At 42.8% G+C, this 27,359-nt stretch overlaps 1 protein-coding gene across 1 annotated transcript in view; it reads right to left on the reverse strand.

Moving 5' to 3' along the window:
* Positions 1 to 56: 56 nt before the first annotated feature.
* The window catches only part of col22a1 (collagen, type XXII, alpha 1), a 52,854-nt gene continuing 25,551 nt past the window's right edge, over positions 57 to 27,359 (reverse strand). The window contains exons 25-64 of the mRNA XM_068575973.1: positions 27,278 to 27,331; positions 27,120 to 27,173; positions 26,105 to 26,158; positions 25,948 to 25,992; positions 25,799 to 25,861; positions 25,453 to 25,506; positions 25,245 to 25,286; positions 25,044 to 25,076; positions 24,793 to 24,846; positions 24,180 to 24,233; positions 24,042 to 24,095; positions 23,620 to 23,673; positions 23,451 to 23,504; positions 22,839 to 22,943; positions 21,227 to 21,271; positions 20,706 to 20,783; positions 20,573 to 20,608; positions 20,447 to 20,500; positions 20,265 to 20,309; positions 19,543 to 19,578; positions 19,331 to 19,444; positions 18,681 to 18,734; positions 18,366 to 18,419; positions 17,608 to 17,661; positions 17,412 to 17,465; positions 17,177 to 17,230; positions 16,996 to 17,049; positions 16,499 to 16,552; positions 16,357 to 16,401; positions 13,312 to 13,365; positions 12,213 to 12,266; positions 11,969 to 12,022; positions 8,399 to 8,470; positions 8,267 to 8,302; positions 8,131 to 8,175; positions 7,649 to 7,828; positions 7,499 to 7,565; positions 6,227 to 6,409; positions 3,636 to 3,713; positions 57 to 3,545 (exon numbers count right to left, since the gene is read on the reverse strand). Of these exons, the coding sequence (XP_068432074.1) occupies positions 3,352 to 3,545; positions 3,636 to 3,713; positions 6,227 to 6,409; positions 7,499 to 7,565; positions 7,649 to 7,828; positions 8,131 to 8,175; positions 8,267 to 8,302; positions 8,399 to 8,470; positions 11,969 to 12,022; positions 12,213 to 12,266; positions 13,312 to 13,365; positions 16,357 to 16,401; positions 16,499 to 16,552; positions 16,996 to 17,049; positions 17,177 to 17,230; positions 17,412 to 17,465; positions 17,608 to 17,661; positions 18,366 to 18,419; positions 18,681 to 18,734; positions 19,331 to 19,444; positions 19,543 to 19,578; positions 20,265 to 20,309; positions 20,447 to 20,500; positions 20,573 to 20,608; positions 20,706 to 20,783; positions 21,227 to 21,271; positions 22,839 to 22,943; positions 23,451 to 23,504; positions 23,620 to 23,673; positions 24,042 to 24,095; positions 24,180 to 24,233; positions 24,793 to 24,846; positions 25,044 to 25,076; positions 25,245 to 25,286; positions 25,453 to 25,506; positions 25,799 to 25,861; positions 25,948 to 25,992; positions 26,105 to 26,158; positions 27,120 to 27,173; positions 27,278 to 27,331 (2,622 nt within the window). The 3' untranslated portion in view covers positions 57 to 3,351. The remainder of the gene's footprint in view (positions 3,546 to 3,635; positions 3,714 to 6,226; positions 6,410 to 7,498; positions 7,566 to 7,648; positions 7,829 to 8,130; positions 8,176 to 8,266; positions 8,303 to 8,398; positions 8,471 to 11,968; positions 12,023 to 12,212; positions 12,267 to 13,311; positions 13,366 to 16,356; positions 16,402 to 16,498; positions 16,553 to 16,995; positions 17,050 to 17,176; positions 17,231 to 17,411; positions 17,466 to 17,607; positions 17,662 to 18,365; positions 18,420 to 18,680; positions 18,735 to 19,330; positions 19,445 to 19,542; positions 19,579 to 20,264; positions 20,310 to 20,446; positions 20,501 to 20,572; positions 20,609 to 20,705; positions 20,784 to 21,226; positions 21,272 to 22,838; positions 22,944 to 23,450; positions 23,505 to 23,619; positions 23,674 to 24,041; positions 24,096 to 24,179; positions 24,234 to 24,792; positions 24,847 to 25,043; positions 25,077 to 25,244; positions 25,287 to 25,452; positions 25,507 to 25,798; positions 25,862 to 25,947; positions 25,993 to 26,104; positions 26,159 to 27,119; positions 27,174 to 27,277; positions 27,332 to 27,359) is intronic.

Below are 27,359 nucleotides of genomic sequence, written 5' to 3' on the forward strand. Positions count from 1 at the left end.
TAACCTGTTTAAAGGAAACAAAGCAAAGCGTGTTTTATAAAATGAATCCCTTCCAGTCTTTATTATACAGTACGTTGTCTTTGCAATACTTACAATATGCTACTAATTAAAAATATCTTAGCACCAATTCATGACGAAAAAAAAAGGGAAAACAGCTTAATACATTTTAGTTAATGGGTTGAAATGCATTTGTAATGGTTCAAATCATGAATAATTTAGCAGTATAACTTTAAAAAAAAAAATCTATTAGCAAAAACAGCTATTTGAATAATGAAATAAAAGCCAAGGAAAGGCAATACTGATATGGTTCAATTGTTAAATAATAATGTATTGACAATGAAACAGCAAACAGATGTATTAAATTGTATACCATTGAAAAATCTGGTGATTTATTACAATTACACATTTAGGGTCAAATTTTATTCTAAACTTACTATGAATTTTAACATATTGCATTTCCAGCTGCGCTTTAACAATTTTATGAAAAGGAGACATAATGTGATGAAGCAACTAAAAATATTGGCCAAAGTTTGATGATTTTTCAAAGGCAGAGCTGATCTGAAAGCGATGAAAATGTAATTGGTCGAGTTAAATCTCAGAGTTGCTGTAACTGTCGTATGGTTAACAAAACAAAAATAGTTTGCGAGCCGAGAACACGTAATTTTAAACTATTAATTTTAACGACAGAAGATTAGTATTCAGGCTGGATTTACTAGCTTGCTGAATACCTCACCTCAGTCATTTCTTTTTTCCTTTAGCATATACTACTAGATTGACAGCTTTCTTAAAAAAAAACTTATAGCATGTTGTAATAACAACTTCTGTAGTTTGAAGAGAGCCTACGTGACAAGGCTGTTGTCCCCATGGGTCAAAATGTGAAAGTTGCAGGTCAAATGTCAAGTGTGTCAATGTCAAATGTTAGAACACGTGCCATGTACGAGTTTGGGAGCATGTCCATTGGCTCTCTAATAAGTGGGAGGCTGAGCCGATGGCTCGCAGCTAACGGTGCCAAGAGCGCTAACGGTACCAAGAGCGCTAACGGTACCAAGAGTGATAACGGTGTCAAGAGCGCTAACGTACCAAGAGTGATAACGGTGTCAAGAGCGCTAACGTACCAAGAGCGATAACGGTACCAAGAGCGCTAACGGTGCCAAGAATGCTAACGGTCTAAACAACAGCAACGATGTTTACCGGAGGTTGGGTGCTGCCATGCCGCCACCAAGTGTAACTGCGGTATGAGCGCAGTGCAGCGGTGGCGTTAAGCTAGCCAGAGCATATTGTACCTGCTCACGTACAATATGCGTATATGAATTGCGTATATTGGACCATATAAATTAAACCTTTTGCAAACATTACCCAACACAAACTAATGGTTGTACCAGACAAAGTGAGGCTGTAGCAACAAAACCCCCAATTGTACGGAATTTAGCGAAGGTGCATCGTATTGCTTTTGAAGTCAACTTAATTTTTGAAAGAAGTTCAAAAATGACAAAGCATTGCTTTAACTCTACAAATAAAACGCCTCCTGCCTCCAGAGCCGCCGAGAAACATCGGCCTGTTTATCTCAACATCTTCAAAACTAAAGTTGGGTCAGAGCCACTTTACCTCTTCAATTTGGAATTTTGAGCTGAGGTCTTGGCAAGCTCTCATAACATTTTTATTTTCTCTTCTTGAACATTACTCCCCCACTTCCTGTTTGCTGTCGTGCGTCGATGCGTTTCTTCATGTTTGTGAAAGGAAGCCACATGTGATACCTTATTGTGGATGCTATTAAATAAGTTCAAGATGACCAGCACCTCTGAGGTTTGGGAGAGGTGCACTTGGTCCAATGGCCTGGATGGTCATCGAGATGCAAGGGAGCAAGTCTCCAATTTTAGGTTCAGGGGGACAAATAAGAGAAGGGATGTCTTTTCAGAGCAGGGCCGAGCTGCCCGGACGCTGACACTTTAAAAAGGCCTCGGCAAACAGAAAGGAAGTGACACGTTTAGAGAAAGAGGTGCAGCTTTTTAAGAAAAATAAACACGATTAAAACCACCTCCTCAAAGCTGTTTACTGCTCAAGTCTTTGCATACCCTCGAAAAGACAATGACCAGAGCCACTTCATGAAACACAAAAGTACAAATCAAACATTTCTTTCTGTCTCGACTTCTATCTTTAAAACTCAGATTTGTTTAAATAATCATCCTGAGGGTTAGCTTAGCACAAATCACAACATACATGAATTAAGTGTATGCACGTTGTGTCATTGCTGTTTGGGACAGATTTTCAAATTAATTTATTTCTAAATTTAAAGACACTTGCAAATGATACCATGCCATGTATGTTCTGCGTTGCATTCTCTCAGGCGAATAAACATCATTTTGGACGGAAAGTCTGCAAACCTCTCCAAAAGCTGGAATCCACATTGCCAAGGCTGGCTCCAATGTATGAGCTGTGACAGAGAGGTAATATCTTCTGCCTCCAGTTTATTCCCAAAATAAATACCTGTTTTGTTTATGTCCAAATAAATCAGTTTAGAAATTGAGCAAATTTCCAATTTGTTTAAGGGGTGGGGATTTTACCTTTATGCCTGTTTTGGGGTGCCAATAATATCTGAAACAAAAAGGGCTACATAAGAACACTGCTACCAGCTTGGGGGCTATAAGTGCACAAAAAGTGGTCATTTATCACTCTGCACACTCATTAACACTCCTGCTACACAAAATCACTATTGGTATTTCAGATTGTGCCTCACACTGTCTGTCCTGACGCCTTCCCATCAATTACAATTAAACAGATAATTGCCCAGACTAGGTAATTATCTCGCGGGAGGATCCCCAGCAAGTTAGTGAGCAGTAGCTGACATCTATTGCTTGGCACAGGACAGTGTTGACTGTGTACGGTAAATGATGCAAAACGTTGTGAGGCAGAAGAAAGAGAAAGAAAAAAAAAAGCCTGTGTTGCAGAAAGAATTCCTGCAAGAAAACGCAGAGTCGGACTTTTGAGATAATTACTGATGAAACGATACAATGTCGACTCCAAGATCTTCCCCACAGATGGGGCGGTTCAAGAGGAGTCCTTGATACCTCCTTATATATTTTACAGGAAGCAAGCAAGTGAGGAAAAAAATAAACAAAAATACAACAGGTGAGCTGCTCTCTCTACCCCATATTTAATCTGAAAAAGTCCCTGGATGCTTAATCCCCATCCTTCCAAAGCTTCTTCACCAAAAAACAAACAGAACAAAGACTCTGACCGGCAGCATGTGTCGCTTCAGCCCTCCATACTGAGGTTAAAAAAAAAGAAAAGTTCTTGATTCAGACCAAGTTCATAAATACAGCTGGACTTCAAGCTTTGTGTGTCCCTTCTTCCTTAGGTCCCCTTGACATTTTTGGTGTGGGGTCTTTGTGCCAGGCTGGCATAGTAGGCACACTGGGAGGGGTCACATTGGCCAGTCGCACCCGGAGGGCCAGCTGGACCGTGGGGGCCGGGGTTTCCCGGCTCTCCCTGGGCTCCGGCTTGTCCCGGGCCTCCGTCTTTACCATATCCGGGCAGACCAGCTGGACCTAGACAGCGGGAAGACCGACAATGTGAGACTCCAGATGAGGTGGAAGCCACCTGAGAAGTAATACAGCACACAAGAGGCGGGTCGTTACCTATCGGGCCGGTGGGTCCTTGCTCTCCTCTTTCGCCCACACCGGGTTCTCCCTTTTCTCCTCTCGTTCCTTTGTCACCTGGGAATCCAGAAAACAAAAGTCACCTTGATGTTTGCACATTATAAGATGTTATATGTATTAGTCAACACATTTGAACCCTAGAACACTAACGACGGGTAATTTTCACCCGGGCGATTGTGGTGACGTTATTTTCATTGTGTTGCTTTTATCTGAGTTGTGTGGGTCCTTGTGTAGCTTCATGCTGCTGAGCGTGTCTTATTGAAGGTAGGCGTGTCGTATTGAAGGTAGGCGTGTCTTATTGAAGGTGGGCGTGTCTTATTGAAGGTAGGTGTGTCTTATTGAAGGTAGGTGTGTCTTATTGAAGGTAGATGTGTCTTATTGAAGGTAGGCGTGTCTTATTGAAGGTAGGCGTGTCTTATTGAAGGTAGGCGTGTCTTATTGAAGGTGGGCGTGTCTTATTGAAGGTGGGCGTGTCTTATTGAAGGTAGGTGTGTCTTATTGAAGGTAGATGTGTCTTATTGAAGGTAGGCGTGTCTTATTGAAGGTAGGCGTGTCTTATTGAAGGTGGGCGTGTCTTATTGAAGATAGATGTGTCTTATTAAAGGTAGGTGTGTCTTATTGAAGGTAGGTGTGTCTTATTGAAGGTAGGCGTGTTTTATTAAAGGTAGGTGTGTCTTATTGAAGGTAGGTGTGTCTTATTGAAGGTGGGCGTGTCTTATTGAAGATAGATGTGTCTTATTAAAGGTAGGTGTGTCTTATTAAAGGTAGGTGTGTCTTATTAAAGGTGGGCGTGTCTTATTGAAGGTAGGTGTGTCTTATTGAAGGTAGGCGTGTCTTATTGAAGGTGGGCGTGTCTTATTGAAGGTAGGTGTGTCTTATTGAAGGTAGGTGTGTCTTATTGAAGGTAGGCGTGTCTAATTGAAGGTAGGTGTGTCTTATTGAAGGTAGACGTGTCATATTGAAGGTAGGCGTGTCTAATTGGACATGGGCGTGTCTAATTGAAGGTAGGTGTGTTTTATTGAAGGTAGACGTGTCTTATTGAAGGTAGGCGTGTCTAATTGGACATGGGCGTGTCTTATTGAAGGTAGGCGTGTCTTATTAAAGGTAGGTGTGTCTTATTAAAGGTAGGTGTGTCTTATTGAAGGTAGGTGTGTCTTATTAAAGGCAGACGTGTCTTATTGAAGGTGGGTGTGTCTTATTGAAGGTAGGTGTGTCTTATTGAAGGTAGGTGTGTCTTATTAAAGGCAGACGTGTCTTATTGAAGGTGCGTGTGTCTTATTGAAGGTAGATGTGTCTTATTGAAGGTGGGCGTGTCTTATTGAAGGTAGGTGTGTCTTATTGAAGGTAGGTGTGTCTTATTAAAGGCAGACGTGTCTTATTGAAGGTGGGTGTGTCTTATTGAAGGTAGGTGTGTCTTATTGAAGGTAGGTGTGTCTTATTAAAGGCAGACGTGTCTTATTGAAGGTGCGTGTGTCTTATTGAAGGTAGATGTGTCTTATTGAAGGTGGGCGTGTCTTATTGAAGGTGGGCGTGTCTTATTGAAGGTGGGCGTGCCTCTCTGCTCCAATCCCTGCTTCTTTCAACAGGCACGTGTTCGGGTGATTTTCACCCGACGTAAGTGATAGAGGGTTAAACATTTTTGGACGGGTTTTAACATTACAGGGAGACGGTTTCTTCACAGGAGAAAGCTCACATAACCCAGGTATGGATGGACCAAAGAACAAATTTATATCGCCATTATTTATATATTTAATCATGTTTTATTGACGATTCCGTAATTTTTCACCCAATTTTGAGGCTTTTTTTTCAATGTTCTATAGGTTAAAAAAAAAGAAGAGTACTTCAACTTGCCTTGTATTGTTGTATTTTAATATATTTTGGTACATTATATCGGGTAAAAAATACCCAACGTTATGGTGTTACTATTTTTAACGTCAGTGTTCAAGGGTTTAACAACCTTTGACCACTACTGTACGTTGACATTCATGACTGGAATTGATGCAAAACAAACAACGGTTTGTTGGGTTCATAATCTGTACAAAAACTACAGTGTAATAGCAATATGTTTCAGTTTCATGGGGATTTTGTCGCAGAGCATTTCTTTGCCAGGCACAGCCACTTCCTGGAGTCTCCGCTGGTTGTCTGGCAACCTCACGGTCACAACAGATTGAAAGAAACCACTGCGGCAGGCTCGAGACCAAGTCTGGCACATTTAGATTTAAGACATGAGAATGGTATCAATCTTCTCATATAACTCCAAAATGTCAAACTATTCCTTCAGGTGTATCTCAAACATCCATCAGCTATCTTACATAAGTTAAGAGGGTATTCTTCATTTTTCTATTAAAATGTTGGCAGAAACTTTCTCTCTTTCCTCTTGTTTCTGACGTGGATCTTTCTTCGTCAGCCTTTTTAAGAAGTACATTTTTTACTGCCAATACAGGAAATTATTTCATTGACAGAATTATATTGGAGACATTACGTTGGACCAATCTGACAATTGGAAAGTAAAAGTAAAAGAAACAAAACATGAAAAAGGATGGAATATAAAGACAGTTAAAAGTCTTTACCTTTAGGGCCCGGGGGTCCCCTGGATCCTTCTCCGCCATTTTGTCCGGGCATACCAGGCTCTCCGGCGGGGCCAGGTCGTCCAGAATTGCCGTCTTTACCTGAAGGGCCCGGAGGTCCCGGACGGCCAGCTGTACTCTTCACGTGGGCCGGCTGCATCTGAGCCATGAGGTACGCCATTTTGGCTGGAAAACACAAAAGCAAAGTGATTTGATCACACTTTAATTCTTAAGTGTCAGGATTTTAGATCCATTTTAAAAAGAGGAAAAAATGACATCATTATATTAAGTTTTAGAAATACAGATTCACCAACTATTTAGCATCCACCCGTTGGGTGAAGCCCAAATACATTCCTTAAACTGCTTGATTAAAAAGGTGGTAAATGACCCGAGGATGTTTTGATCCACTCAAACAAAGTGGATGTCCTCGTTGTCTTAGATTTGAGCGCTGCATTTGATTCTATTGATCGTGGCATTTTAATGACTTGAGAAATGGGCAGCTGTGGCACAGTGTTTTGACACGATTTCCTCTTACTACAAATAAAATGTATAACATGTTTTGTTAGCTAAGGCAACTTAATGTCACACACATTTGACAGTGACCATGGTGCTCCGCAAGGAAGTGTTTTGGTCCCTCGAGGCAACATAAGTAGTGACCATAAAGGCAAATATCACTAATATGCTGACGACACACACCTGTTTCGTGGGGAAACACCAGTTCTCTTGACTGGATGCACATTCAGAAGAGTAATATATCATTTTAAAGTAATGAGCAGAAAACTGCTCTGGGCGTTATTTTAAACCCTGATCTTATTTTCTTAAATGAAAGTATGATGTTTTCATAACCTTGTGGTTGTTGAAATACTAATTCATACTTTTATTAACAGCCGCTTATATTATTATAACACAACACTGATCTCCTTGAAAGGTCTCTAAAAAAAACCCCACAATTAATTCAGAAGCCGCAGCCGGGATTAATATAATAAATAAAATAATTATGTTGTGACCCAACAATACATCTGGTGAAGCTTTTGTTTTTATGGCCCTATACTATGGAAAACTCCCCTCTTGGATCGTAGACTTATGTTATCATAATTACACACAAAATACTATTTAAAAAAACTAAATGATACGATCAATGCCCATCTTTGCATGAAATGTGCAACACAAATAAGGTTAATAATATTATTATTTAAATTTTAAACAACTCTGTGAAGGTTGTCTCTGCAAGGTGGACGGGAAAGATGAGAAACATAAAATAAACGGCCTCCTCACCATCTAATTGTTTCGCCAGCTCCTCCTGGATGAGTCGCCTCATCTGCTCCAGTGACACCGACTCTCCCTGAGACGTCAAACATTATAATCATTAACTCAATTATTGATATCTCAAGTTCAACAACGAGGTTTTTCAGGCGCGTGACTCACTCTTTGGCCTGGGATGCCGGGGTTTCCTGAAGGTCCTTGAGGCCCTGGAGCTCCTAATTCTCCAGGCGGTCCAGACATGCCCATCATCCCCGTGTGGCCCTTCCTGCCAGGGGGCCCGGGGTTTCCAGGTATACCTGAATCTCCCGATTGTCCTTTATCTCCCTTCACACCTGAATCTCCCTGGATCAGATGACAGCCAGTTGTACATTTTAAGACATGAAGAATCTCCAAAACCACTGGATTCATTGTTAGAAATCATCTCGATTGCATCATTCTGTGATGAATTGTGTCTTTACTGTCATTTTAACTCCTTGTATATATTGTAAACATTAAGCATCTTCTCCAAAAAGTCAGAATGTGATCATTCTGAAATTATAAAGACGATTTGTGGACATTTCTCCTGAATGGACGAGAGATTTGAATTCCACGGATTGCAGCAGTGTGTGTACGACGTCTATGTTATTTGCATCTCAAGTACTCGCCTTGTCTCCTCTGAGGCCACGGTCACCGACTCTGCCTGGCATCCCCTAAAGAAAACACCAAAAACAGTGGCTGTGAGCATGAAATCGGGATATATTGCGTCATAGTTTGTCAACGTTGTTTCTATGAAGCCCTTACCTGTTTACCTTCTGGGCCGATTGGACCATGTGGACCCTGGAAATCAAGATCAAACTCAACACAACTCACAGACGGTCAATTTTGGCCGCTAGGAATAATCTTGGAATGAAAATACTACAATCCAGCACTCACCGCGGGGCCCTTGGGCCCGCTAAAGCCTGGTAATCCCGGGTTGCCGGCCTCTCCCTTGTCTCCTCTAAGACCCTGCAGAGACATAGCCGCTCATCACATGGCACACACACACATGGCACACACATGGCGCACTGTACTTGTGCTCTAAAAGCTTCGCTCATTACCGAGGATTCAAGCGAGGGATTAATATTTAGCTGCACTTCTTATCGACATGCAGCAGTGCCCCGGATCAACAGAGAAAAAAAAAAATCTCATAAACCAATCTTGCGGTGAGACATGCCAGCTTGAAGAGATTAATATCCATATTTACAGGCGACATGTAGGCCTGCAGAACAGCAGGTTACGACAACCACGGAGTGATTTTAACTTACACAGAGTGAGTATAATTAAACTAGAGAATCTGGCAACATTGCAACAGTTTCAGCTTCCTCTTCATTGGCTACAGGTCCACGTCGGATCAGACTTTAAGCTGATTTTGATGCTCAACATGGTAAATGAACGTGACACTTCCTATCTATCTGCTCTCCTGTGACCTTACGCTGCCCTCTGTCCAGGTTTCCTGCTTGAGAGGCGGTCGTGTGCCTCAGGCCGTTGCTCTGTAGCGACACCTGAAGGCTGCTCGACGTCCTCCTGGATCCATTCGTTTCAAAAGGATTGCCTGCACTGTAATTTATTCTGTTGGTCTATTTTTATACACGACAAAAAGGGATCCCTCCTCAGTTGCTAACCCTGAGGTTTCGTCCATATTTCCCTCTCAAAGGGTTTGTCGAGAGCGTTTTCTTGTCTGAAGCGTGGGGGTCCTCGACTGGAGGACAGATGGTGATGTAAGATGCACCGCTGGTAAAGACCTGAGGTAAATGTGTTATGAAAAGAGCTTTACAGATAACATTTTTACTTAAATCGTCTCGAAGGAATTTATTAATGATTTCAGAATTGGGACACTTAACATTTCAATCACTTTGGTCACTTTAATTAATAATATAAATACTTTTTAAATACATTTTTAAATACATTTTGTATTCTACCTGTATGTAAAATACTGCTATTGTAGATTGTTGACTGTTTCAGGACTGTTTAGTTCATTTATCTTACTTGTTTTTTGTTGTACTACGTGTTTCTTGCTGTTGCAATCCTGCAATGTCCCCACTGCGGGAAAGCATCTTTTTCATCTGATGTTTAACTTTTCTCTTTTATCCAATTCCACATCTCCTATCAATCTTGAACGGACCCACCATCTCCTCTGCCTCTTTCCTCTTGCTGCATCATCCTCCCTCCATGTGCTAAAATTGTCCATCTGATAACATTTTCTTTCAAATATCCGATCCTGCCTTTTAAATAGCTTCACCCAGCACTGAAATCCCTCTGCGCCTCCTCTCCCAACCCTGTGCTGCGTCTGGCTCCTGCCCTCCTCCCTCCTGCAGGCTATTTCTGGTGCTCTGCTCCCCCTGCTGACTGATATCCTCCTCTCCTCTCTGGCGGCTGGCTGCAGATCGTCTGCCCTCCAGTTAGCAACGGTTACTCCTCCTCCTCCTCCTGAGGAACCGGCCTCCAGCCCACGGACCACCGATGTGCAGCTCCATCTATTTCTGTCCAAAAATGCGATTTTTTTTTGGGTTGTTGTTGCGATGGACAGGCAGCAAAACATCCAATTAAGAATTCTCCTCACTCACAGGTTTCGTTATCTCCATCCACATTTTATATCCGTGACATATGTGTTATGATGACCTCTGCCTGCCTCTTTTTCTCCAGGCCCAAATAATCACCGAGGCCTCGCTGACTTTAATTAACCTCATCCTCGCGCTCAGACAAACTGTACAAGGGCTCTGGAAGCTTCACGAGGACTGAGCTTGAAAATTAAATTAAGTTGCTTATCATGAACTGTGGGGACTTGAGCACTCGTTCATTTCAAAAGGTGTACAGTCCTGAACTTTAAGAAGATTAATATCCAGATGCCGCTTCACTCGCTCACTAGTTGCATACTTTGGGGTTCCTTCCTCCTGACTCTCTCACCCAGTCACCTGATCGATGCTGACAAGGTAAACTGCTCCTCCATCCTGCCACTTCTGTGTGTCTGCTTTTGGGGTTAAACCTATAGAAATGCACCGATTGAATTTTTTTTTTATCGTTTCTTATAAGTCTGACCTGCCAATTCAGATTTTTCTTTCTGTTTTCTAAGATCCAAAAGTGACAGCAAGGCTGCAGACTAAAGCTTTTTTTTGTTTTACCACTGTTTTAAAAACTATTTTCAACCATCTGAAAGGCAGAGTACACTGTAAAACAATCAACATGTGATGCCTTTACTAAAAAAACATACAATTCAAATTATTAATTAGAAAAATAAATACATTTTCCCCCCCAATATGTTCACATGCTACATATAATTGCGTCTGAACTGTGGTTTTATGATGTTGGTCTATTCTGTGCACAACATATTTCACGTCTGTCCCTCCTGGGAGACGAGTTGCTCCTTTAGTTGCTCCTCCTGAGGATTCTTCCATATCTGGCTTCGATCGCTCCATCTCTACCTGAGATGGGATCCGAGCCCATTGCAAGAGATGGGCCTCACGTGTTCGTTATTACGGAGGGATTTTCAGGGTTTGAACACGTGTGGACAATACTGTGCGTTACACAGACTCACTCCTCCGCAGACAGTATTCACAATTAGATCAAAATCAATGCAGCAGAAATAATTTCATCTTTTTCAATTCCTTACATTATTCTTCCTCGTAAAATAAATAGACACAGAAGGCTTTAAATGATGTTTTTCACATGTTCAGTAGCCGCTCTCAAGATCTCTCAACAAACAGTTGGTGGATTACTTTCTAACTAAGTTATGATAATTACGCTCCAATTCACATTTATAATTAAAATGAAACGCTGGTATAAAAATTGAACGCAGAGTTAATTTTTCTCAAGCAAAATACAGATTCATGTCCTCATATACATTTCCAACAAAGAGAGAAAATGACACTCTTACAGTTGGTTATTGTATTAAACTTTAATTGGATTTGGTTCATTTTTTCCCATAAATTGAATCACACGTGTTGAACGTTGTGTGAAGGCGCCTGAAATATATTTTCTTCTTTTTCTACCAGACGTTACACATGCACCTGATGCACGACGGCCTTCCCATCCCCCACATAACCTCGGTTGCACTAATAAAACCTTTGCGTGGCCCACAACCAGGATATGCTTCACTCCGACCTATTCCCTGTTCTCTGTGCTCTGATATTACTCTGCAATCAGTTTTCTGGTGTCAACCGGCTCACCTCCCCTTAAACGCAACCCCAAGGGAAAGAGATGTCCCCGCCCTGGTCAGGGCAACATTTACTCAAACCCTCCATCACAATCTGACAGATCATCTCTTCTAGAAATACTTTACAGCCTCCTCTTGCCACCAGTTACATCCCCGCGTGCACACTTAGCAATGAAAACGCTTCTCACTGCACTTCTCGGGTAAATGTGCACTTTGTTTGTATTGAGGTGAAGTGTTTCGGTGCCACTATTGTTTGTTTGCACTTTGTTAGTCGTCCCATTTTTGGAGAAAATGTACAAAAATCGGTGACTCACTGGCGTTCCAGGGAGACCAGCTTTTCCTGATGGCCCCGGTTCACCTTGCTTGCCCTGCGATGCAAAGGAGAAAAAGAAAGAAGCGGAAAAAAAAAAACACAGGATGAGAAATTTGATGGGAAAAGACAGCGAGAGGAACGACCCGAGTGCCACTTTATGTCCACATCGCTCCGTCTGCTCGACACCGGGCTGCGTCCGTCTTCCGTGCGTCTCTTCACGTCTTCCGTGATTGAAAAAGACTCACCGACTCTCCTCTTGGTCCACTAAGGCCTTCTCTGCCTGGAGGTCCCATAGAGCCCTGCCAGGAGCACACAAAAAAATAGACTTGTTTTATTATGGCTTTTACATGCTGAAAGAAAAAAGGGAACAGAACCATATCTCATCTCGAGGGCACGCTGAGCATCACTTTAATCTTTATTGGAAAACAGCCTCCGCAGTAGCAGGGAGGTACATCTGAGGAGCTTCCTTTTTTTTTTTTTAGTGGAAGGAGTACGTAGGTGAGGAAAAGATTCTAACTTTAGGAGGCACACCGTGAGAACGATCCGTCTCCGAGCTGCACAGCCAGAGGACGAGTTAAAAAGTTATTTCATTCTTCCTGTGAAGGGTTACATCCTGCTTCCAGACAAATGGGGGAATAAAAGCTCTGCAGCCTTCAAAAATGGGTCTATGAAATGAATTCCAGTTTGTCATTTGGTGAAGATTAATGGAATAAAACAGTGACAGAGGATACGAAGCTGCTGGTAATGAAGCTCCAGTATTACAGAGACGTGATTAAATATTCTTTGCTCCGCTGGAAACTTTGCATGAGGTCCAAAACCGTTTTTTTTTTTTAATCTCAGGCGTTCTGACTGCATCCCCTCGATCAATGGAGGACTGGTTCCAGGCAGCAATATTGATTATTCCCACTGAGACGCAGCCAGAAAGGGATGCTGCATAGAGAAGAATGGCACGTAGGATTTTAATAGGGAAGACAAATATGTTGTGCATGCGGGGGCATGCGCTGTATATTACTGTTACACTGAAAATACATGAGCGCAAGCTAAGGGAGGCGTTTTAAAGTTAGTTATGTATTGTAGTACACATAATGCAGTCCTTTTACTGCAGCTTTTGTGTCTGTCTGTGTGTGTGTGTGTGTGTGTAGAAGAGATAAAGATGGCAAAAATGAGATGATGGCGCCGCACATTGAATTTTTCCTTTAGAAATTCACAATTGTGACGTGTTTGCAGCACAGAGCTCTCAGAAAGTAGCAGGTATGTAGGAAGGAAACCAACAATAGTCTACGTAAGGTTAGAATACAGAGGTTTTCAATAATATGTTTATTTCATTATCCTGTTATTACATACCTCTTTCCCAGGTTTGCCATCCCGCCCAGATGATCCAGGCTTCCCATCTTCTCCCTGTTTGGCACAGAAGAAAACTAATAATTAGACTAAATAAGAGAAACCTTAAAGGACAAATTAAGCTAGAAACTGTTGGATAGTTATAGTATTAATAAAAGTGTATGTTTCTTTTCTGTTTTCAATCACTAAAGCTAATGCAAGAGGACATTATGGAGAAAAGGAGTGTGTTTGTGGAGGGCTAACTCGCTCAAACGTTCCTGTGTTAGCTGCTATTACAAGAGCGTATACAGTGTAACTTCAGCAGCGCATGATCGAGTCACATGACCTGCAGATGATGTCATCTTACAGGTGTATTTATATAGCTTGCTGAAATCGTGCTTCCATGTTTCCATGTAAGCCAGCCGGCCAAACGGTCCTCACAGCTCTCATCAATAACATACAAGCAGTAACAAAACAAATATTATGTTTTCTTTTAAGACATTTCAATTATTTAGCTGTTCTATGCGTTTGGTTATATTTTAGCCTCATCCGAAATCCTTAAATTGCTTCTTTTTTTTGGTTTTGCCGCTCCAAAGCATGACATAGTCTCTGTATGGATGCATACGTGCATGCATTGTTATCCTTATATTTTAGCTGCGCTATCTTATGTCTTAGATTATCACTTTTGTCGCTGTTTCTTTTCACATTTTCATACAGGAATCGTTGGAGGGAGCCTGCAGTTTTGAGAGCAGCTCTGTAATTGTTATAATTGCTTTCCAAATGACAATAAATAACAGCTTACGCAGACTTGGGATCCACTCATGAGGATCCATGACACCTCTGCACTGTCCTGAGGCGCACTGCTGAATCCGTACCTCTAATTGTGGACGTCAACTTTCAATTTCCTCAATAATAGTGACCATCCTTTCTGTATGACATGATATTTAAAAGACAATAACTTCGAGCGGTGGAAGGCAATTTTTTTCAGCGCGGCGATGGAAACACCTGACGGCTCCTCCGGTTCTCTGAACGTCTGTGCGGCTGCCGGCCCGCCACACCGCGGCTCAGCCAGAGTTTGTCTGTAATGAGCCGTGCTATTGGTCACGCTGCCATGGCAGAACCTTTTCTCTGTGGTGTGCGTGTGTGTGTGTGTGTGTGTGTGTGTGTGAGTCAAAAGCAGCAGGTGCAGCGGTTCTCTCGGAGAAGGTGTTTTCAACAAAAGAAAGTGAGAGTGTCCGACGCATCTAAAAATCGCAGTGCGGCACGCCGAACGCTGACTATGAGCTCGTCCAACTGCAGTTAATAGTTCAAGTTATGGCTCATGAGCAGAGGCCGTTATCTTTGCAAACTCATAATCTGTATACTCTACCTCCCGTACTTTTATGTTCCTGTGTTATTTTGTGAAGGTGCCAGTTTTTTTAATACAAGCAGAGAATGTTCTGCCAAATGTATCCCACTCTGATCGCATGCCTCTGTCTTGTGTGTGTGTGTGTGTGTGTGTGTGTGTGTGTGTGTGTGTGTGTGTGTGTGTGTGTGTGTGTGTGTGTGTCATTTGATCAAAATAATTGGCTAAATTCCAATTGTGTGATACATTTTGCGAAGACGTGTATGTCACCTTTCATATACTGACCTGCACCGGGGGAAGAGTTTTTCTGCTTTCCCATACAAACATGTGTAGCTCACATTTTGAGGGTGGGGTGTGTAAATTTAACACTGCTGTCCGCAGGAAGTGGACACTTTCACTGCTCGGCCGTGTCAAAGGAAAAGTCAATGGAAAAAAGCCAGCTGCTTTGAAATCCTATTCCATTATTAATCATGGCATTGAAACACTGGATTTGCAACGCACCAATAAGTGAAATGTACTGACTTTGATGAGAGTGATGTTGCAGAAAACCATCATACAAAATAGTTTGGACACCTTACATTTGGAATCACAAGGAATCACAATATATAACTTGTTTTGTTGAACACATCTTGTTTCATAAACAGTTCCTAGAAAGTATGAAGTTGACAATGACGCGTTCTGTGTCATGAAATGTGGGTCGAGTAAACACATTTCCCCGACATGAATTGTGTGTTCTGTCAAAGGTGTAAAAAAAAAGAAGTTCTTTTGGTGCAGGTCACACCAAAAGAAGATACCATAGTTGGAAAGCCGGATGTGCTTTGTTTGTGTTTCAACCGATTGCTCTGATGGATGTAACGTGACCTGGTCGGGCTGAATTACACCATAAAGCTATATATCGTGTTGAATATGCCTTGAGGTCAATCAGACACGCTGGGTTGCAACAGTAAGCAGTTTCAAGTCTTATAAACACGAGTCCAACACTATTCTGTTGAACATTTTTAGTAACCATTGATAGTTCTCTTTCTCCCATGTTTTTTTTTAGGGCAATAGTTGAGCAATTCACTGACATATGGTGACGCTCAACAGGGGCCGATCACACAAGACGCGACTTTTATTAACGCAGCCGCTTAAAAAAACGCCTTGACAAAAACTTTCCGGGCGTTTTTATTTTTTTTATTTTAAAGAGAGTACGGTGAATAACTATCCGTGACTTGTGTCTGGAAGACGAGAGCTTTCAGTTGTACTTTCGCTGAGCAGGAGTCAGTTGGAGCCTCTTCTGAGCAGAAGAGTCGTGTTTTCATCTACAATTGTAAAGCTCTTCGTAATTAAATACCGCTGATATTAGCGCCTCGTCGGAGGTCATTTTCTTTTGAATTCCCCGCTGTTCACACCACACGAAGACAGGAAGGAATAAAGCCCGCCTCCTGCTTGATCCGATTGGCTGCCCGGGCCGAGTGTGACAGTGATGAGCTGTGCGACTCTGCGCCTTGCTCTTAAAAGTTGAGAATATTTTAACACTTAAGCGCGTTGAAAAAACGTGACGCGCAGCGTTTAAAAGACGCATGAAAGGCCGTACCGTAGGAAAACAATGGTTTAGCTAGCGAAGCGTTTTTTAGAGTTGCCTTCGGCAGGATCACAGCGATAGAGATTAATAATTGCAACATTGTGGTTCTTGCTAACTGCCCGAAATGAAAACTAAACTGAAAACTAAAAGTTCGACTAACCTTAGGTCCCGTTTCACCAGCTTCTCCTCTGTGGCCCTTAAAGCCCTGCGTAGGAAAAAAAACAAACAACAGCCGTGAATCAGTCACAGCCGTTTGCTCCGCCAGCTGGCTTCATCAGATCCGGTTACTTCCGGTTACTTACCGGGAGTCCCCTGAGCCCCGGGTTTCCTAGCGGTCCTGGCTCGCCTTGCTTGCCCTGAGATGAAACCAGAAACAGTGACGGCATCATTGTCTGTCCGTGTTATGCCATCATCATGTTGTGTAGCTCCAGCTCGACAGGGTTCACATTCTGACATGTGGGTTTCCACGACTTTAATGGGATAGTGACAATAGTTTGATGAAGAGAATAAACATTCAAATAGATGCCTGTATGTACGCCTGCTTATATTTTGAGGCTCTTTCTTTTAAAAGCAGATTCAGTATTTCAAACTCAGCGTAAATGACCGTCATGAACACATGAATATAACACATTTACAGGACTTTTACGACACTTTTGGGATGTTTTTTTTTTTCTTCAATGACTTTTCCAGTGCCTGGAAATAACCATTTTAACATTCCAGGACTTTTCCAGGTATTCCATGACCGTATGAACCCTGGATATCGTCTTTGAATCACTGACACACATCTTCATCTACTTACAGGCTCTCCTGGTTCACCTGGTCGGCCATCTTTTCCCATTTTCCCAAGCTGTCCCTGCAGATCAATTGAATCTTGTTTAGACCTACTTACAACACTTACAACAAAATGACAGAGTATTCACGCCACACTGCAGGAACGGTGCGCATATTCATGATGCCGCACATCCATTCATTTTACTCACGATCAAGCCGGGAAGACCTGGTGGTCCCTGGATTCCTTTGAGACCCTCTTTGCCCTAAAAACAAACAAACAAACACAAACAGGTCAATGTCACCGGGGGAAAAATACATGATAAATGGCCGCTATTAGCACACGAGCTGGCCGACCTACATGCTAGAGGGAAGAGGTTTTGTACAGTAGTGACATGTGGGTGATATGTTTTCTGCGAGGGAAAAGCACATGGAGCGCAACCTGACCTTTTCTCCGGGGGGCCCCGAGGGGCCGGCGGGGCCGGGCTGTCCGTCGTTACCCTGAAGAGGAAAAGAGACAGTGTCAGGGGAGGTCAAGCGAAGTAGAGAAGAATGAGGGTGGGAACAAAATCCAGTACAAATTACCCTGTTTACAAAGTATTTATACCATTTTGAGAGCAAACAGCCCAGAATCATTACTTACAGGTGAGCCCATTAAGCCAGCGGTACCTGGATGACCAGGGGGTCCTGAAGGACCCTGTGGATGCAGAAGAACATATATACATAACATTATGCAGTGGTGGAATGGAACAAAGTATTTTTACTTTGTTAGTGTACTTAAGTAGATTTTTACGTATTTGTACTTTAAGTAAAAATAATAGTGCATACTTTTCACTTTTACTCCGTTACATTTTGCAGCTTTTATCTTTACTTTTACTCCACTACATTTGTACAATATGCGTCGTTATTACATTTTTTGGACACAGTTTCGCCAAAAAAATCCCTGGTAGGTAACTTGTCATCCGCAGAATTGTAAGATAAAGTGTGAAAAGTATTACAAAGGGTAAGCACAATAAGTACACCAAGCTTGCAATAAACACATGTTGTTGCTTATAATTATTACTAATAGTGACTTCTGTAGGGGCATAAGCATTACCAGCAGCTATATCTGCATCTTTATCAAAATGGTACAGGCCTAGACATTGAGAGACAACCCATTGCACATAGTACTTTGACTTAATACTTAAAGTAAATTTAAAAGTAAATACTTTTTACTTAAGTAGGATTGTTGATGTAGTACTTTTACTTTTATTTTCCTAGGTACTTGTACCTTTACTGAAGTACTAAACTTCAGTACTTTCTCCAGCGCTGCATGCGACTCATACTAAACTATATTGCACTGAACCTTTTGTTTTAAACACGAAAGAGAACAGAGGAAAAGACGCATCACGACCAATACACCTTTTCTCCTTTCTCTCCAGGGCCTCCTTGGGGTCCTCGATCACCTTTAAGACCCTGTGGTGAAAAAGAAAGCGAGACCATAAGAAACGCCACACTTCAAAGAGGAAAGCGTTCATCTCAAAGACACTCAAAACTATTACAAAAGAGGCGGTAAAAGCGATGTTTGTGGAAAAAACAACTCCATCCCTTTTCTTTTGTTTTGTGGTGTTTTTAAATCCACCCGATTATCTGAACCTGGTGAAGCTGCGAAAGGAAACTAATGAGCAGTTGGCCCTTCGGGAGGAATGAGGGGGCAGCTAAAGTGCACAAACTTGCCTTTGCTCCGTCGGCTCCGGGGGGCCCCTGAGTCCCGGCTGTTCCCGGCGGGCCCTGTAACGACACAGCGGAGCATCAGTCTCGAGCACCCAGGACCTAATCGTTCACCGCTGGCCCCGAGAGGAGGGCCCGGCTAATGACGCCGAGAGAGAGTCTCCACATCCGTCACACCAACTGAGGCCGACGATGCCAAACGCGGCACGCGGCCCTCGCGCTTCACTTAGGGCCAATATGGCGGACACACACACACACACACACACACACTTTATATCCTAGATTAGTGTTTTTCAACCTTTTTTGAGCCGCGGCACATTTTCTACAACAAAAAACTGTCCCATTGTAGCATAGAACAGCATATACGGTAGCTAATGAGTGCGCTACCTACTGGCATGTTAGAATATTTCATTACTCGGCCAGCCACTACACTGCAGACTCTGACGCTCGACAATGGAAAAATGATTTGCGGCAACTAAATCATATTATTTTGGACCGATTAAGTGAAATTGGACATTTTCACACGGCACACCCGACTCTCTCTCTCTCTCACGGCACACTGGTGTGCACAGTGGTTGAAAATCACTGTCCTAGACGAGCCGTGGTCTTTACATCACAAGAAGAGGTGAGGTCATGGTTGAGCGTGCATGTCCTACTTGGTAACCGTCTTGACCGCTCTTCCCCGGAGGCCCCAGGTGTCCTTTGTCCCCGGGGACTCCCGGGAGGCCGGGCAGGCCCGGCGGACCCGCGGGGCAGTCGGAGCAGACGTCCTGTAAGAAGGCAGAGACGTGTTTGTGGTGAGGCGGTCGCTCTCTGGATCCAAACAGGAAGTGGTTTCTCACTGGAGGGGCGCGGGGAGGCTCCTTACCTTCAGGTTGAGGTCAGAGAGGTCGGCTGCCTTTCCCTGAGAGACGGGGAATGAAGAGAGGAAAGCCAGAGTTATGTAAGGACACAGCTTTTAAAACCAGGAAATGTAGACAGCCTATTTAAAATATTGTTTTAAGATAAGATATTCCTTTATTAGTCCCACAGTGGGGTAATTGCAGGATTACAGCAGCAGACAGGTAAAGTGCACACAAGAGACACACAGCAAAATAAAAAAACATAAACAAACATTAAAACAATAATAAAACTGTAAAGAATCCACAATAGCAATAGTATATATACAGACAGAAGAAAATGTATTTAAAAATAAGTGATTGAAGTGTGTTTGTGGTGTACTGGGAGCTCAGCTGGTTGTGCAGCCTGACAGCAGCAGGAAGGAAGGACTGAGCTTTTGATAATGACACATCATAAAGAATTGCAAATGAATGTTGATGAAAATAGCAATAATTGCGGTCTACACCTGTATATGCATGTATGATCTAATAAATGTAATCATGCAAGTCAAAACGGATTCAAAGCGTCCACTAAATGATCATCTTTTAGTTTAGTTTTGCCTAAAAAATAGAATTTGTGTGATTTGGGCTTGATTATTCTCTCCGTATAGGACGTACTGGACATAAAGTGAAATATTGTAGCTCAAATTGACATCTGAACACCAACTGGCCCCTCAGATAATACGGGTTGTTCTCCAATTTGTGTACTTACAGGATCTCCCTGAGCCCCCTTGTCTCCCGGCCTTCCTGGTAAACCCTGTGTTTGGTGCAAAGGCAAAAAAAATAAATAGATTATGGAGTCGTAAAGCGCTTCATATACAAATAGGTAAAGAAGCATGAATATTACAGTAATGCAACTGTATCTGATGATGTATTCATTCATTCTTGACTCACATTATGTCCTGGTGGACCCTGAGGACCGGCGACTCCCGGTACACCTCTGATGCCCTGCAGCCCAGAAGAACAGATATCAGAGAAGCTCCTTTTGTGTCAAAAGTATTCACTTTAGAAAATATTTACCGAAGGTCCAGGGTCTCCATTATTTCCCGAAGGCCCCTAGAAAAGAAAAGAAGAAGAAACGTTGCACATTTCCAAGAATAATAAATGCAGTGGAGGAAGATGACGTGACGCTGGTTGACTTCGTTGCTCGTACCGGTTGTCCCACTTTGCCTTCTCCTGCGAGACCCCGATCCCCGGGTGAACCTTGTTCTCCCTGCGACCCGGTTTGGCCCTGAGAGGAAAGAAGAAAAAATAAAACATTTACCACCACAAATACCACCTTGTTTTCAATCTGTGATGAAGAAAAATACCTATAAATGTTTTCAAGCAGTGGACATTTTGCTGGTTAAAAAAGAGAAGCAGCGTGGGTGATGAGGGCGAGCGACTTGACACCATAAATCCGGCAAACGACCGTCTGCGGTCTGTGCCACCTGACGCCTTGCTCTTCAAGGCAAAGAGCCGCTCATCACCAGAGCGGCGGTCACAGTGCAGTGGACGCACAAATTGCTGTTGTTGCTTTCAACAGAAATGGATTGTTTTTGTCGTCCGCAACAGAATTTTACACACAAACCTCAGACAACCTGCAAAGCTCACACACACACCACACACGCATGCACACAAGCGCACACACACACACACACACACACACACACACCTCGCTACCTCTAGATTTACCTTTGGTCCTGGGGGTCCTTGAATTCCTTGTGGTCCTGGAGCCCCCTGTAATAAAACAAATTACAGCAATAAAAACAAAGCTCGCCAATCAAATACAAGACTTCATCCTCTTTTTAGAGCTGAAAGTGGGTACAAGTTGCCGTTCTTAAGAGTAGCGAGGCCTCGGGGCCACACCTGGCAGCTGTAAAAATTAAAAATTAAATAAAAAAACAGCGCCGCTTTGAGCCAACTCTGCTGTGCTCCTGTGTTGCTTTAACGCGATATGTCTTAACAATGTTGTCCCTGTGTGCTGCTGCCTCGTCAGCAGCACGAAAAGAACACACGTCGGAAAGAAAGGATGAAGAAACGTGCCGGGCTGCAGAGAGAATGTGCCGACTCAGGCTCGTCTTCCCGCCGCGCGGCCGCGCGTGTCGCTGTGGTTTCGACGTGCATTGCAGGCGGGAGACGCCTCGCAAGCAGAACGCGTGTGGAGCGACATTCATGAGGTTTCTGTCCAACGTGGACTCACAGACATGCACTTCTAGGGTTTAAAAAAGTTCCCGTGATTTAAACAGTCCCGTAAAAGTCGTGTTACAAGCCACTACTACCTTTGGTGGGTGTCCCCGCTAGCGCCTCGCTATAGCTAGTTAGCTAGCTGCTGCTGCAGCGGCTGCTATCTCTCTGCCAGCGCTGCTTCTAGCTCTCAGCTAGCTCTCCGCTAGCTCTCCGCTAGCTCCCCAGCGACCAACGAGTCGGGCATCGACCCAGCTCGACACCCGACGCGGGCAGCGAGGACGCGGGCAGTAGTAGCAGCAGCAGCAGCAGCAGCAGCAGGGAGCTAGCAGCAGCAGGGAGCTAGCAGCAGCGCTGGCTTGGTAGGAGCGGCTTGTAACCCGACTTCTACGGTACTCATAATCCATGCTACTTTGATACCGCCTCAAATTCTGAGTTTACCTCTGACCTGCTGGAGGACCAGACCTTACACACTTTGTGTGACATAGAAATGCAGAGTGCAGATGCAAATGTTTCCAAAAGATACAAAATAAATCAGGAAATGACATCTACAATATTTGCATTTGATGTATTGTTGATCTTTTTTTTTCCAGCCTTGAAGCTACTTAGAGGAAAACAAAAAGGAGCAGCTGGATTTTAACTGACTTTACTGGACTAAACGATCTTAATGAGTCACTGGAAACAACATCTACATATGTAGGTCTTTAATTACAATCATTGTACTTACTAAAAAACCTCAGAACTTGTCTGTGTGCGCATTAGAACGTGCTGTGTGATGACGAAATAGGTGCACAATTAAAACTCAGCAATAAAAGCTTATTTGACTACACAAAACACCTTCAGCAGTGTGGACCTCTAGTTCTACGTGCAATTCTCAGCGGCTCTGATTCAAAGTACTGGTGTTGGGTGCAAAGAAGAGGAAGCTAGTATCTTAAAACACAATGCAAATGTTTCCTAATACTTTCATTTGTTTCTTTCCCTTTAAATGCCTGAACTGCACATTACTTACACATACACAACTGAAAAGTCGCCAAAAAGTAGTTTAAAACATTATTCTGCAAAAACAATACGTTTGAACAGAAGTTATAAATACAGTGTGACAGAAATAACTTCATCTTACAGTTTGCCCATCTTTGCCCTTTCCCGGTGGTCCGGGGGGTCCAGTCAAACCGCCATCTCCGGGTGGGCCCGTGGGACCCGATTGTCCTGGTTTACCTGCTTCGCCCTAAAATAAACGTTACATGGAAGTGAAGGACTTTATTGTCTCTCGGGGCTACAACAGGTAGAGCTGCAGGAGGCTCATAAACTCAGAGCTGAAACCTTTACTGCGTTCTATTAACTTCTACCTTTTAATGGCAAATTGTCCCTCAATGTGTGATACTTGTACAGGATCAAATCACTTTTTTTTCCTTCTTTTTTTTCATCAGTAACTTGTGGAAAAAGTCAAAGAAAAAAACTAAACAAAAGGAGAGAACAAAGAAAGTGAAAAAGCCTTGAGAGACAGTAGAAAGAGACGTGTAGCTGCAGGATTCAAATGCTTCAAAGGCTTCTCTGCTGAAACAGTAATGGAGGACATACAAGGTCACATACAAGGTCACACTCTCCTCTCTGCAGACTTATTTTCACTCCGCATTGCCAAACTCCCTTTGCAACACAGTCTAAATGCTTTTCAAAAAGAACATCCAGCTTTTACAGACAGCTTTTTTTTTTTTTTTAAAAACACCAGACTGACCTTGTCTCCTCTCTGTCCGACCGGACCCGGAGGCCCGAGCGCCCCCGGGATGCCCTAGAAGACAGACAACTGGTAGGTCCATGCTCGTTGTACAGTCACAGAAAACAACAAGGAGGTCATCCATGACTTTCACTTCAAATTCATCTCAGGAAGTTTAGAACAGACTTACCACATTCCCCGGTAACCCACGAGCACCTTGAGGACCAGCTATGCCGGGTGGACCCTTGGGAGAAACACACACCAGCCGTTACAGTTGGAACACTGCAGCACATCGCCCCAATTGGTGAGCGAAAGGTGTGTGTGTATATATATATATATATACATATATAGCTTAGCTTAAAGATGAGCTTAAAGACCAGCAATTGATTCACTTTATACAAAAGCAATAAGTGCTTTTCATGTTTTCAGTTCAGTTTTTCTTCCACAGTGAGAAAAGTCCAATCTGTGACGCTGATGTATGTATGTATGTATGTATGTATGTATGTATGTATGTATGTATGTATGTATGTATGTATGTATGTATGTATGTATGTATGTATATATATATATATATATATATATATGTACAAATACAAATACTAGACAACGTACTGGGTGTCCAACACGTCCCGTCTCTCCCGTTTGTCCAGCGTCGCCTTTTGAACCCTGGAATTCAAAGAAATGGCAAATTAGTTGTGTTCAGCGTCAAATCGCTCTGCAATCTGATGAGGAAGACTACGAGCATCTCACCGGTAGTCCAGCTGGTCCCTTGAAGCCTTGTTCCCCAGGTAACCCTCTCTTACCCTTCAGGAGAAGGCATGTGAAAATGAGTGGAAGAATAGATGCCCGTAGGATTTCACTCTCACATATTCCGTGTCCAAATTATTACGTCATGTTTCTCGAAGGATGACGATATGACATTAATGAGGGTGATGAAGATTGTAGATAATAACGACATTCATGATTCATGAAGGCAAATAAATATTAACTGAACACCATCACCTTCATATGATGCTTGAGAAAGTCAGAGATAATGGAAATTGATTCAAGCATTTGCAAGTGTGTGTGTGTGTGTGTGTTAATTGTTGCATTATAAGTAAACATACACATTATCTGTGCTATTCTGTTCCAGCTAATATTTTCTGTACTTCTTTAAACTGCAATGCAGAGAGAATCAGGTCAGTGCATCACCTGTTGTCGTTGTATTTAATTAGCACAGTTAAGGGTCCATGTTGTAGCGCATACCGGAGCTCTACTCACCTCTAGTGGACACTTTTGCACATCGCAAGAAATAGTTTTGTTCCTTTAGTAAAGAGAAAGAAAACAAGACGGCAAAATAAGAAGACTTTGAGATAAAACTCACAATCTCTCCCGGGTTCCCTTGATCGCCCTTCGCTCCTTTCTCTCCAGTCATTCCCTGGAAGTAGAAACAAACAACTCCGAACAATTACAAGTTGTAATATCAAAAAAAAGAAGAAGAAAAGGGCAAGACAAGAGAAAGAACAGACGATTTGACTCTTAAACTTTTGGCATCAACTTTTTTTATCGACTAAAACCAAAAATGATCCGTCGCACGAGAAGGTTGAGTCTGTGTGATGAAACAAGTGGACTCACAGGTTCACCGGGCTCGGGGATGACGTTGGCCACCTGAGAAGGAAAAGAAAAACGCAGTATAAAAATTGTCTGAAGCAATATCGTTTGACTTTAACCAACCAGACGGATGTATATTTATTTTTTATTTTTATTTATAACATCGCACACTCGTGATTTCAGTTTGATAAAGTGCAAAGAAGCAAAAGCAGAAATTATACTTACATTTCCCGGGATGCCAGGCAGTCCCCGGACTCCCGCGTCACCCTGAGGCCACAGACAATACGGTTACTGATGACCTCATCACAGCTAACACCAACAGGGTGAACATTACTGAGACAGAAGGGGCCGACTGCAACTCAGTCTGTTGTTTGTAACTCAATCCTAATTTAAATTCATCCTTCTACATCATGTAAACTGGTTCCTTCGTTACCTTGTCTCCCTTGTCCCCTTTTGGTCCAAGTGGTCCGTCCTGTCCTCTCTCTCCCTGTAGAAGAGATAACAACAATAAATGTATATAAAAATCAAGATTTGATGATACATCACAGACCATGTTTGCGCTTTAATGCAGGAATATGGGAACTTTATTAAGTGGAAGTTGAGAGCAGGCTTTTGGGGAATCCCAGCAGAACCTGAAGGCGTCTCAGGAGGTTACCCGGCACAAACTCGTCACAGGTCCCCGTTGGGAAATGTGTACACAATTTCAACCCTAAATCAACAACATGGGAGGATCCTGTGAAGCGGGGTGTATGAGCACTGTGTTGCTTCATCACACGTACCGGGACCCCCCTGTCCCCTCGTACTCCGTCACCACCTGTTTGACCAGGGGAACCAGGCTCGCCCTGCGAAACGGAAAATATAACAAGTGTGACTTGATGAACGACGTATCACATAAAAATACATTAAACAAATAAGCGAGGGAGCTCACTCTATCCCCTGGAGGTCCTCTTGGTCCGGGAGGCCCGTCGTCCCCCTGGAGAGAAAGACCCGCGGGCCAGTCGACATGTCAGATTGGCATGATGGGAAACACACATAAGCATCTTGTCCCGAGTGTTTCTGGGTTCGTAATGACGTCACGCTGGTACCTTAGTTCCGGGTTTGCCCGCGAACCCATCGGCTCCGCGCTCTCCTCTGGGCCCCTTCGGGGACACAAGATTCACATTTTCATGTCACAATGTTGCCGCTCAAAAGAATTCTTCTATTTGCCGCCGGCGTTGCCATGAAGGTGAAGCCATTGTATACATTTCATTGTGTCAATTAAATATCCCACGAGCTGTGTTTCCATTGTTTGCTTCTATATGCTAGTCGTAGTAGCCTGACAATGAGAGGGAATGACCCTTTTGACCGACTTGAATTATCCATGAAAACTAATGTAGGCGGTGATTCAGAGGGCTGGAAACAGAAACACACTTACTTGAAATTTTCCATCAAAATGGCCTTTGCTGATGCATTTAGTTGCTTCAACAGTCTACACCCTGTCGCAGTGTACGTGCAATTGAAATACCGAGCAAACTGTAAAAGCTAATATAGCTATTGTCCATATTTGTCCCTCATGAATTGTAGCTGAGAGACTTGGAAGTCATTAACCCTGCAGTGCTCACATAGGCTACATATATAGCATCTTTTTCTTGTGTTTCCTTGCTGAACGACACAGATTTGACGTATTCTGGCCTCTAAAAGATGACATGGCGAACATGTTTTTATGCATCAAGACGACACACAGAGCAACATTGGCATCCATTCATTGTTTTGTCTCACTTTTCCTGTTTTTGAATTTGTTATCGGCTGTTTTTAAAAAATCTTTTTCACTGAAAAGAGCTGTCAGTTGCAGCTGGAAACAACATGTTGAAGTGTGACAGGACAGTCACAGACCCTAAAAAACAAAAAAAAATGAGCTAAAAGTTACCAATAAACTAAGTAGAGCTTTCAGAAGTACATATTTGGGTGATAATTCTGTGGTTTTGTCTCTCTAAAAAGCCTCCATTCACATTACAAATGTTCACATGAGTTATTTTTTGGCACAGTTTTAAACGGACACAGTAAGCCGTCGCCGCAAAAAGAAAGAAAGAAAAGAAAGATTATTCTTAATGTCACACTGACCAAACTGCCATCATTTCCAGGAAGGCCGTCCAGACCGTCTTTCCCAGGAAGACCCTTTTGAAGATCAAGAGACGAAAGGTTGACATTAAGTGATGTGAGCTGAAGCTATCGTCAACAACATCTGGCTTTATTTGAGAATTTAAAAAAGGCCGACTCACAGCCTTTCCAGGCTCTCCGTGTTTGCCTGAAAATCCGATTTCACCAGGTAGACCCTTCATAAAGAAATAACAGAGATTCATT

The sequence above is a fragment of the Clinocottus analis genome, unplaced genomic scaffold, assembly GCF_023055335.1.
Source record: "Clinocottus analis isolate CAN_PGR_092001 unplaced genomic scaffold, fCliAna1.0.p SCAF_14, whole genome shotgun sequence".
Classification (NCBI taxonomy): Eukaryota; Metazoa; Chordata; class Actinopteri; order Perciformes; family Cottidae; genus Clinocottus; species Clinocottus analis.